The 13,181-nt window shown below is 37.7% G+C and overlaps 1 protein-coding gene across 1 annotated transcript in view; it reads left to right on the top strand.

Moving 5' to 3' along the window:
• Positions 1-13,181, top strand: part of LOC126237080 (DNA-directed RNA polymerase I subunit RPA2) — a 213,062-nt gene that overhangs the window by 99,109 nt on the left and 100,772 nt on the right. The window contains exon 12 of the mRNA XM_049946878.1: positions 9,168-9,275. Within this exon, the coding sequence (XP_049802835.1) occupies positions 9,168-9,275 (108 nt within the window). The remainder of the gene's footprint in view (positions 1-9,167; positions 9,276-13,181) is intronic.

The raw sequence follows: 13,181 nt of genomic DNA, 5'->3' as shown, positions 1-13,181 counted from the left end.
AGTTGAGGATATGAAACGTAACGACTTGATATCAAAATACATAGCAAAGCATTGACATATTAACATAGAAAGAACTGTAGGCTTTGGTACCTTCACAATCTCATGGCTGTTTCGTTTCTTTGTGGCGCTGATGTTGCAAATATGGCCACCTAATGGCCACAGATTGTTATTTAAGGCAGGCTGCCTCACTGAACAGCACTAGTCATGGTACAAGTATACATATAAACTGATGAGATACAGTGTGTCGATTTTTTTAAATGTGTTTTTTTCATTTCAATACCATGAAAGTATGTAATTATTGTAGAAATATTACTTCTCATTTGTTCGGCTTATTTGACAGTTTCTGATGATGATGGCTGCGGCCAAGATATAAACTAGTGATCAAAACGGGACAATTTTACTGACAGGTGATAATGCTTACCGACTTGAACAATGATTTTATCTCATTCATAGACTCACCCAGGGAGCTTAGAATATTATATAGCAAAGAACAACACGAACCTGTTAATAATTCTTGGTGGCATGACCTCGCAACTTCAAGTAATGGATGCTTTACAAGAAGAAAGTGACTACGAAGAATTTTGTTACAGGAATTAAATGTGTGATTCCATCAAGAATTGCTACAAGAATTATTATGCTTTTATGTCTGGATTTCAATCCTGTCACAGATTTATTAAGACTGAAGAGTATTTTATTAATTGTAGAAGATAGTTAAAGAGTGAAAACATCATCATTACATATGTAAGTGCTTTCGGACAGCGAACAAGAATAGACAACTCCATGGAATAAAAGAAACTGAAGACTTTGTGATAAAACCTAATGAAAAGTGCAACTGAATATTGGTCTTTAGATTGCATCCGAAATGATTTAAGAGGCTTTATTGATATTAATACTGAAAAATTGTGATTACATAGTGTTTTTTAGGTGTATATAATATTTACCTCCTGTACTAATGAACAATAATTGGAAGTGATACAAATGTTTGTTTATGGCATTAAGAAGTTATTAAGTGCCACATAATTTAACGGAAAATAATTTTTCAGTATTTATTACAGTCTACAAAGAAGAAATAGTACTGAATTTTCTTGATGACAGAATTCAACAACTTGTCTGGGAAATAAACAAGAAGAATATTATATCATTGCACATTACCTAACAACATGTATAGATTGGTAGCTTGCAAGCTACAATAAAAACTACTCCAACATGATGCAGTCAGCCTGTACTGTTCCCAATCAAGTAGCAATTGGCACAGGGGCAGGAAACAGCAGCAGATGAGATGCAGCTGCCAATTCACAGACGATATATCAACAGTGTCTGCTATATTAAAATTTGATTGGTTATTTTCTTTTAAGATACAATTCACTGTGAAGTGATGTCTTAATTGCAATTGATTTTGTCACTTAATAGAGTGAAGTAGTTACATGTACCTATTTACGATACCAATTTATCAAAGTAAGTTTGATTTCAAAATAAAACTAGTTGAGGGAATTTAATTCATTATCGAAAGATAAAACTAAATAACATTTTATTAGTTAGTTTATAATAACAGTTTTTGTCAGTTTATTTTAGTGCTTACTAGTAGATTAACAATGGCTCTCATAGGGAAAAGTATTGCTTTAGAAACAATAATGCAGCTGTGATTGCAGAACAGTCAACAGATTTAACGTGAGCTCTTTTATGGCAGTCCTTACACAAGGATGACTAATTTTCTCAAGTGGACGAGAGATTTTCTCAAGTGATGACAGATGTTCTCAGATAGACAACAGGTTTTCTAATATCGATCAAACATTTAGTGAAATAAGTTCTCAGTTAAATGAAAGTATTGACAGTCTACAGAGTACTGTATAATTTGGAGAAAACAAGGTATGAGATTAGCTTTACTAAAAGATAAGTTTTACAACAGTATTGAACATTGTGGTATTGTTTCGGTGCAGGATGTTCAAGTAAATGAAGAAGAAATAATAAACACATAAAGTATTTTAGAAGGTAGTAGAGTTAAGAAAGTAGAAACTATTATATTACATATCAATGAAATGGAACCTCAGTTAGAGATATTCAGAGAACTTATTGTCATCTGTAATTACTAGGAGTTTGCCGGTTATCATTAACTAACGTTGAGATACTTCGGAGAGAGGAAAGCATCCCCACTGGCATACATGTATGTAATATACACACTTAGAGAGACTAGAATTACTACTGGATGTGACGCACCAATGCTGACAATAAGTATTAAATAATTTAATGTAGAATTACTGAGCATTTGTAAAGAATGTGACAATTATTTTGAAAGGTCTTAGCAAGTAACCAGTGTGCCCAGTTTCAAAATTTAAGTACTGAAGTATACATTGGAATGACTTAAGAATATATTTCTTTTGGAAGTTTCATAGATACCGTTGTCTATATTACTTTTGGAAGTTTGATGGGTACAATTGTCTTATTAACTGTTGGGGACTGCTACGTGAAGAGAAGTGTTTAGATGAACTTCATAGTGGGAAGGAATATAAGTTACTAGTAGTTGGTTTGTGTGTGTGTGTGTGGGGGGGGGGGGGGCAGATCTTTGTGCCCTGGCTAGGAGACACCATCAATTAGGGTGTGTTATTATGATGGACTGAATGATGCGAAGATCGATGAGGAACTGGGACACAACTATTGAGGTCAAGAAACCTATATTATTATTATTATTACCCTTTATTGGTAAGAACCTAAGTGGTGTAGATCAATATAATGTGAAGGATTGGGGACTTATGGAGAATCTACAAATATCTGTCTTGATGTTAGTGCCCTTCATGCTGTGTGCAAGGAAGAACCCTTTCTTTCCTTGCTATAGGGAAGCACCTATTTAGGAGGAATTACTGGGGTCTTTGTACTTTATGCAGAGAAACCTTTTTTTTTTTTTTAATCTACCCAAGAACAGTTTATAAATGAAGATTTTATGGCATATAAATTAGCATATTTTTGTAATGGATTTTGTATACTTAATTTATTAACTGACGAAACTGGGTTAGGGTTTATACCATTTTACGTTGAATGGTAGTAATATTAATTGGTATGTGTTTGTGTGAAGAAATTTTGTACTATTTTGAATTTGCTATTTGCTTTTTTTGGGGGGGGCCACTAACTTAGCTTACTTCAGGTTGTTAATTTCTTACCCTCACATACACCCTGAATTTCTGATTAAGCAAGATATGTTAATAGGTAATCAACAGTTTTTAAAGTCTAGTCCACGTAAGTCACTGAATTGAAGAGTACAAATGGGGCAGTGAGAACCATAAGGGTCTAAAGCACACCATCATAAATTCTGAGACTTCAGCATGAGTGCATGCTTATGACATTGGTTGAGCTTATGCTAAACTATCTTTAGCTGTATCTGTATGCCCACACAGTATATATGAGCATTCATTGAAAGATGTGTCACTAATCTTTTTGATATTCATTTCCATATGGGCCCAAAGCACAAAGCATAATTTTGTTGCTCTGTGCTGCTCAATTGTTATGTAGGGTTGGCAACATAATTTAGTGGATACATCACATATGCAGTAGTAGTACTTCATAATTGGAGGTATATTTCAAGGTTATCTGAACCTCATGCCACAGAATGTGCTTAATGGAAATGATGATAAAAAAGACTATGAAGTGTTGGAATAGGTCATAATTGTGTCTGTGTGGTGCATTTAGTATCTGTTCTTTATATTCTGATTCTAATTTCACATTAACAATAAACTTTACAACTCTCTAAAGAAGCTATGTTAATAAATATAATCCTAAATATTAATTAATATTTCATAGCATAAACTGGGCACATTATTTTTTTCATAGGAATTATAGGATATTAGAAAACTAATCAGACCTATACGAAGTTGATTTTCACAGTCATCGATTTTTCTCGAAATTTTGTGTCTGTGATTTGGGCCTGTATTGTTCTCAGTGCTTCAAATAGTTTATGGTCTAATTTATTATGATTTTACCACAATTAATGAATTCAGGGATAGATTATATGAATCACACTAAAGTAAATTCTGTACAAAGCATTTTCGTATCTATCTTGGGAACACCAGTATGCTATGTGGCCCTTCACCATAGGCCAATTGACTGTTGGATTGCAATGTACAGAGTTATCTCAAAAGGGACCTAATTACAACATTTTTCTTCATGATTTAATTCTGGAACAAGGGTAGTGTCTTTATTGCATTAACTGTACTCAGTCCTTCTTTACAAGTACACTGAACAGCATGACATTTCATTTGGCATTGCGCTACGACATTTTTTGGTTGGTACAGCTCCCTGAGTTCAATCGAATCATACTGTCAGTGCTCTTTAACCTTCACTATTTGTTCATGATGTGAAGGATGTTTACAGATCCAGTGGCTGTTTGCACAAAAAGAGAGAGCCTAACAGTGTATCGTCACAATGCTTTAAAATGTGTGGGAATGACAGAAGAGAGGGATGAATTTGCATAAGCAACAGGTGCTTCATATTTACTATGAAATGACATTACAATACCATACAGAAAGAATTTAAAGATTTAGTTGACAATGAAAGAGTAAAAAATTATGGCGATTGCCAGACAGGATTTGTTATTCTGTACATTAGAAAGCACTTTGTGTTAAATTTGCAGGGCTGGAGTGTGTGAAGAAATTGGTGATACCAAATAGTAAAATTTTTGAAGTCATACACATTAATCCATTTTCGTTGCAGCAGTTTTCAAGACCTACAGCAGAAAGCAAAAGAAAAAGCCACTCTACAGAAGGAAAATGAAAACTGCACACTACAAAAAAATTGTAAAAGAACACATTACAAAAACTGCAATAAAAAAGGGAAATCAAACAATGGAAAATCCAATATGGAATATGACTATATTATGAAAAGCACCGAAAGATCTGAGTTGAAACAAGGCTCCTGGAGTAGACAACATTCCATTAGAACTACTGATAGCCTTGGGAAATCCAGCCATTACAGAACTCTGCCATCTGGTGAGCAAGATGTATGAAACAGGCGAAATACCCTCAGACTTCAAGAAGAATATAATAATTCCACTCCCAAAGAAAGCAGGTGTTGACGGGTGTGAAAATTACTGAACTGTCAGTTTAATAAGTCATGGCTCCAAGATGCTAACACTAATTCTTTACAGACAAATCGAAAAACTGGTTAGAAACCGATCTAGGGGAAGATCAGTTTGGATTCCGTAGAAATGTTTGAACACATGAGACAATATTGGCCCTATGACTTATCTTAGAAGAGAGATTAAGCAAAGGCAAACCTACGTTCTAGCATTAGAGAAAGCTTTTGACAGTGTTGACTGTAATATTCTCTTTCAAATTCTGAAGGTGGCAGGGGTCAAATACAGGGAATGAATCTCTATTTACAATTTGTACAGAAACCAGATGGCAGTTATAAGAGTCGAGGGGCAAGAAAAGGAAGCAGTGGTTGGGAAGGGAGTGAGACAGGGTTGTTGCCTATACCCATTGTTATTCAATCTGTATACTGAGAAAACAGTAAAGGAAACAAAAGAAAAATTCGGAGTAGGAATTAAATTCGGGGAGAAGAAATGAAAACTTAAAGGTTCGCCAATGATACTGCAATTCTGTCAGAGGACCTGGAAGAGCAGTTGAAGAGCAGTTGAATGGAATGGACAGTGTTTTGAAAGGAGGATATAATGTGAACATTAACAAAAGCAAAACAAGGGTAATGGAATGCATTCGAATTAAATCAGGTGATGCTGAGGGAATTAGATTAGGAGATGAGTTTTGCTATTTGGGGAGCAAAATAATGATGATGGTTGATGTAGGGAGGATATAAAATGTAGACTGGCAATGGCAAGAAAAGCATTTCTGAAGAAGAGAAATTTGTTAACATTGAGTAAAGATTTAAATGTCCGGAAGTTGTTTCTGAAAGTATGTGTGTCGAGTGTAGCCATGTATGGAAGTGAAACATGGACGATAAATAGTTTAGACAAGAAGAGAATAGAAGCTTTCAAAATGTGGTACTACAGAAGAATGCTGAAGATTAGATGGGTAGCTCAAGTAACCAATGAGGAGGTAGTGAATAGAATTGGGGAGAAGAGGAATTTGGGGCACAACTTGACTAGAAGAAGGGATCGGTTGGTAGGACATGTTCTGAGGCATCAAGGGATCACCAGTTTAGTACTGGAGAGTGAAAATCGTGGAGGGAGACCAAGAGATGAATACTTTAAGCAGATTCAGAAGGAAGTAGGTTGCAGTAGGTACTTCAAGATGAAGCAGCTTGTACAAGATAGGGTAGCATGGAGAGCTGCATCAAACCAGTCTCTGGACTGAAGACAACAACAACAACATGAAAAGGATAGTTGCTATTCACCATATAGTGGAGATGCTAAGTCGCAGATAGGCACAAGAAAAGTCTGTCAAAAGTTTTCAGCGAGTTGCGTGAGCGAGAGAGAGAGAGAGAGAGAGAGAGAGAGAGAGAGAGAGAGAGAGAGTGCGTGCGTGCGTGCGTGCGCGCGCGCGCGCGCGCGCCGGTGTGTGTGTGTGCGCGCGCGCGCATTTGAAGCCTTTTTTGCCAAAAGCTTCAGACGGTCTTTTTGTTGTGACAATTTGTGACTCAGCATCTCTACTATGTGGTGAGTAGCAACTGTTCTTTTCATAACACTGTCAAAAAGGGATATCATTTGATATCATTCTGTCATAATGTAGTAGATATCTACTGCAAGATGGTAGTTCTTCATTGCTGGTCTGTAGCTTCATTTTCTGCAGCTTTCATCTCTGCTTGTTTAAAGATTGTGGATTGTTAGTACTTGATCCTTCCATCGTGTCCTTAGACGATGTAATGGAGCTGGTCAATATACCTACCCTATTTTTTTGGGTCAAATATTGAAGAACACAACACATTATAATTCACAACGTGATCTGAAGAGATCGAAATTGCAAATTGTTTATTATCTATGTGTGAATACACACTTGTGAAGCGTAAGGCTGACTTAAAATAACTGTTTTATGAGGAACATAATTATTTTTGTGTTTCTAAATTCACAGTTTTATTCATTTTCGCAGTTGAGAATTAGCATTGCATTGCAGTGTTTTTTGTTTGGTACGACTCTCTGAGTTAGGTAGAATTGTACTGCCAGCAATGTTTAACATTCACTATTTGTTCATGGTGTGAAGGGTATTCACATGTCCAGTGGCTGTTTGCACAAAAAGAGAGTGTCCAGCAATCTATTCTCACAATGCTTTAAAATGTGCAGGAATGACAGAAGAGGGGATGAATTTTCGTAAGCAACAGGTACTACATATTTGCTATGAAATGTCATTACAATAGCATGCAGAAAGAATTTAAAGATTTAGTTGACAACGGAAGAGCAGAAAATTACAAAGATTGACAGACAGGATTCATTATTCTGAACAACAAAAAGCACTTCGTACTAAATTTGCAGAGCCAGAGCATGTTCTTCATCTTAGAACATTGTTTAAGCTGACACTGTCATCATTAAAAATCGTGAGATGAGCGAGAAACTGTAGTGTAGTACACTGTTAACACACCACAAACTTGAAATGCAACACCGTGGATTTCTGTCAGGTTTTTGCAAAATAAAGTTTTGGTCTTAATCTACTATTTTTTATATTCAATAATCATAGTATCTAGTATCATACCAGTAACAGTTCTACATCAAAACTAGAGGACACACTGGATGAAACAAAGGACAGATATTCTCTCGAGCCTTCATCTGCAACTTTTGTGTTTTCACTGTTATTGTATCACCCAGAATTCAGCATTCCTAACCTGTGCATTATTTATGAAATGATCTTCGTATTTAGACCTCCTGTATCATCCAGTGTTTAGCTTCACATACTACTGACATTGAGGCTTCAGGTTTAATTCCAGATTTTTTTTTACAAGAGAATATATCTGTAATAGAGTGCACTCAGTGTAATGAATCAAAAGAAGAAGCTACTGGAATAAATATACTGTAAAATTTACTCACCATCCCCTGGAGTGGTATCGCATCAATAAGACTGACCCCAGTCTGAGAACCGCATCACAGTTTTATTTACCAGAAGTAATGTTGGACATATTTTTGTTCGATGCAACTATTCAGTGCAGGACACAATTTTATTAGTTGGTAATTTTTGATCCATAGACTACAGCACAAAATGAAGTACTGAGATTTCTGCTGTATAATCCGATGACAGATCTACACTTTAAAACTGGAAACCATTTCTTGTCAGTATTGATACATTATAGTTGTTATTATAGGCTTTTAACATTAAAAATTTTTGCATTGTATGGTAAAAATCTGTAACTCAGTGAGTTTTATCAATATATGTAAGCCTATAGTTATTTTAGACCAGCCCTCACACTAATGCTTACATACAACTACAAAATCTGAATAGAAATTCATACTGTATGTGATTTTGGTGCGATAATATTTTATTTGATAGTTTTGTGCATGTGTTTGCTCTGTTAATCAGGATAAAAGCAGATATTTCTGATTAGTTCAGTTTACAAGCTTCAACCTAAGTTTTCTGTGGAAGTTTATCACTGTTTTTATACCACACACTCAAAATAACTTGTTTCTTCTCTGGGAGTGAAGGAATAAGTGGAAGTTGCATGACTTCGGGCTGGTGCGGAATGTTTCCGCATGTTGCCAACATTAGCGACAAAACAGTCTACTGTGCTGCAGCATTGTAGCAGAAACTGTGAATGGAATGTTGATTGCACTGAGCTGCCTGCCCTGTGAGAAAGAGGTAGGGCTTGTTTCCCCAACACCTCTCCTCACGCGGCAGCCCATCGCCTAGACAATGATTTTGTGCTCACACTCCTAGCAGTCTCTGCCAAAGGACAAAGTTATTTTGTGTGCATAATATTCTTTAACCTTCGTCTTGTTTTGCTGGCAAGGCAGCACATGTTTCTGGCACTTGCAGTACTACATCACACAAATTGCAAACCGTAAAATAGTGCACAGAATGAAAATTTGTTTTGTGACACCACTCTTGCAAGGTATGTTAGATCAGAGTAATGATTTCATGTTGAATGGCGTGAAGATCTTAAGACCTCTGTGTTCTTGAGGCTTAATGTTTTGTAGCATATGCTTTACTGTTTGCCCTATATGCTTAAATGTTTATTGTCTGAATGTCTGACATTCTTGTAGCACTTGTTGCTATCTGTTTGACATGGTGCTATTTTGATTATAGGTGACAACACATCAGGAGGTATCAACTACAAGTTTCTTAAGCAATCTGGCATGCCTCATACCTATGCCAGACTGCAATCAGAGCCCACGAAACATGTACCAGTGCCAGGTGAGAATTTTTGCTGTCCAGAAAAATATGCCACATTTTTATAAGTATTATCTCTCTCTCTCTCTCAGAAAAGAATAAAATAAAATAAATCCCCAGAAAAAGCATTTCAGTAAACATATTTTGAAGAACTATAGCTTTAATAAAGGTAAATGAAAAAGAGAAACATATCATTTATCCATCAGATTTCTGTAACTCTATGTTAAAATATTGTTATATGAAATCCCTTGGCAGACGATGTCAGATATTGTTAGAAGTTGCAGCACATGCAGTGTAGTGTACTGGTTGTCATTGCTGGCTGGCGTGCTGACTGTTTAGGTACCTGTAATAGCAGAAAAACTGATATTTATTTGTTTTGTCTGAGCTCTTCTTTGGTACAATCACAACTGGTGCACTCCACAGGGTGGTATGTTCATCAGTAATACCATCGCGTAATTGTTGTTTGATGAACTCCTCCATCACCGGTTGTAGGTGATGGAGTACCCAGTATGGCTTACGGTACATAGGCAATTAATTCTCAGTTGGGATTGTGTTTTGGGTCACTGGGGTTGCTGGTAAAGACCAATGAGGATTAAACACATCTTCAAATTGTAATCTTTACTTACTCTGCTCATTTCAGATGTTTCACTTTCTCATTGTCCACAGCTCGTGATCGTGCGGTAGCGTTCTCGCTTCCCATGCCCGGGTTCCCGGGTTCGATTCCCGGCGGGGTCAGGGATTTTCTCGCCTCATGATGACTGGGTGTTGTGTGATGTCCTTAGGTTAGTTAGGTTTAAGTAGTTCTAAGTTCTAGGGGACTGATGACCATAGCTGTTAAGTCCCATAGTGCTCAGAGCCATTTGAACTTTCTCATTAATGTGACACTGGTGGCTTGCATATGCCTAAGGTACGAATTCATTCCATCTAGGTGTTCTTCCTCTTGAGTGTCCAAATTGGTGACCAACAACTCTTTTGACAAAGCCACGTCTCCAGTCCCAAAATTATCAGTACTGATGGGCACTACCTCCTCTCTGTCGATTTCCTGCATGCGTACTATACTCCTGCACACAAAATACCCAGCTTCATCCAACTCATTATTTTCTTCCTGTGGCTCAGCTACACATAAGACATTTACAGGTAGATCTGTTCCTGCAATCACTGATAGTAGCTTCCTTGCACCTTTCGATGCTTTATCACATGGACTGAACCTGAGTGCTTATGCATGCAGTTTAATTAGTTCACATTTTGCAGAGAGGAACCTTGCAGCAGTAAGTCACTGACAACAGTTTTTCTAGATGAAATGATGTCTCGCCGAGTTCTGAGGTCGATTTTAGTGCAGTGCTTATACAGGAAATCCATCCCATGGAAACTGCGGTGATCATCACCTGTACAAAGGAAAACTTATGTATATTCCTGGAAATGTTTTGCTCCCACCTGAAAACTGTCACTGAACCTAGCAAACGCGAGTTTCACCCCCCCCCCCCCCCCCCCCCCAACTCCACATAACCTATACAGTGCACCCATCAAGCAATGTTCCACTTCTGCACATGTTTCATTCGTGCCAAAATTCATTGGAGCACCACTCTAGGGGTGAGGGGTTCCCATTGCTGTTTAATTGGCTTCATCCATTTCGTCCCTTTCTGTTGTGCCCCTCATCTGGTCTATTGTCCTGTTCTCATCCAACCCTACCACATTTCTTACACTGTGACCAATGACAATCCCACCCTACGTGGCCCTAACATCCACAGTGGTAACACTTGATGTCCGCAGCTATATCCCTAAGCTGCCCCATTACACACTTAACACCGGAACTCACAACTACCAGTAATCTTACCCATCAAGAATGCCCAGATCTTGCAGGCTGAGAGACTTCTTCTGAAATAGGGGAACTGACTTCATATGATGAAGAATCATTCCCAGCCACACATAGAGCATCAAACATGTTTGTCAGGTGAACTGGAGAGGCTTTTTTTCAATCAGTGTCCCCCCTCCCCCGAAAGTGTTTTACTGCCTGCCACACCTCAGAATATTGAAATGAGCTCTTGACCACAGGTGAAGGGTCAAACTCAATGTGGGTAGTGAGTGGACCTGTCACAGTAGGGGATCAGTCAAGGACACACGGGATGTGCTGGACATTCCTTGGATCCCCATGTCCTGCCTCATGGCCAAAGCCAGCATTGCCTGGAACTATGAGCAGAGTGTCATCAACTCAGCCTGCACCCTAACACAGCTATCACAGTTCCTATCCATACTAAAGATGGCAGAATGCTGAACATATTTCTTTTTGCCCATTCCTTATCATTATAGGTAATTACCAGGGTTTAAGCTTGAAGTAACCACCTTACATTGTGCTGTTCTCGACACTTGACACACACTATTTACGTTCAGTATATTCCACACACTCCAACACCTTGTTCTTGTTGAAAGCTAGGGACATTTTTGCCTCATACACATGTGGTAAACTGTGTGAACAAATAATTAGTAGAATATCTAGCAAAATGCAGATCAGCAACAATTAAAAGTTACAGTTTTACCACCTCATGAATCTGCTATAATCTGGCATTAAATGTCTGTAATAAATAAGTGAATATGGTGGATGGTTGTGAGTGCTTTCTTGCTGTTGGTAGTCTAAAAGGCCCATCCAAATAGTGGTAAGAATTAGGGGCACAGTCAGCCTCATTGAGTTTCACACAGGAATAGTGGAGATTGTCTTGGGTGTATTGAAAGAAATAGCAATGTGGTGAAGATGACAACAAAAAATTCATAAGCACCAAATAATTGTCATGGTATGAATGGTGAAGAGAGAAAAAATTGGATTTAAAGTTTCATTTTACAAGTGAAGACACAACTGCAGGGAATGTGGATATCGAAAAGGGAACAAAGGTGTTCACCATATAGCAGAGGTGTGAGTCGCAGATAGGCACGACATAAAGACTTGTCACAAATAAAGATTTTGGCCAGTACGCCTTCATCAAAAATAGGCTACACACACACACACACACACACACACACACACACACACTACGTGTGTGAGTTTGTGTGTGTGTGTGTGTGTAGTCTATTTTTGACGAAGGCATACTGGCCGAAAGCCTTATTTGTGACAGTGTTTGTTGTGCCTATCTGCGACTTAGCATCTCAGCTATATGGTGAGAGGCAACTTTCCTTTTCATAATATTGTTGCATTACGTCCTGGATTTTCCATTGTTCGAACAAATGTGTTCATATTATAAATGAGGCGGACAAGTGTGAGTAGGACTCGTGCTCTGAGGGTGCCATACAAACTTAATAATGTGTGTAGATAATAATAATAATAATAATAATAATAATAATAACTGCATGTGGCTCAATGGTCTGGTGCAAGTCTCTATTAGTCGCTATTTGGTGACTTGTGTGCCCCTGACCTATCCCAGTCATCCAGCTGGTGAAAGTGGACCCATAGTTTAATGGGAAATCTGTACCCCAGGTTGTTTTAGGTGACAGAAGACTGAAAAATCTGTGGTCCAACCAAGACAATATCCCACAATTTATCAGTTTCCAGGCAAGTGCTTTGCCACTAGACTACCAGGCCCGACATGTATATTTTTTATTATTATTATTTTTTTTCTTTACTTGTATGGTGAAAACTTGCTTCTTGTTAAACTTCATGAGTCTAGGTTCATGAGTTCATGAGTATAGGTTTTGGTGAGTGAGTTTGCAAGTACCATACATAAGACATAAATGGCTTTATCTTTTCATTGGATTAACTTAGAAGCTTAACTTTATTATTCTGCCCAAGGGACTGTAGACCTTAGTATGTGACATAAATTTCAGTTTGGTACCTCTAAACTTTTGTGAGGAAAAGGAGTCCTAACATTTGGACAGACAGATTGACGGACATACAACAAAGTGATCCTAAGGGTTCTGCTTGTAGCAACTGAGGTACAGAGCCCT

This window comes from Schistocerca nitens, chromosome 2 (assembly GCF_023898315.1).
Source record: "Schistocerca nitens isolate TAMUIC-IGC-003100 chromosome 2, iqSchNite1.1, whole genome shotgun sequence".
NCBI lineage: Eukaryota > Metazoa > Arthropoda > Insecta > Orthoptera > Acrididae > Schistocerca > Schistocerca nitens.
Note: the sequence above shows the minus strand (reverse complement) of the source record. Positions and strands in the feature narration are given on the sequence as shown.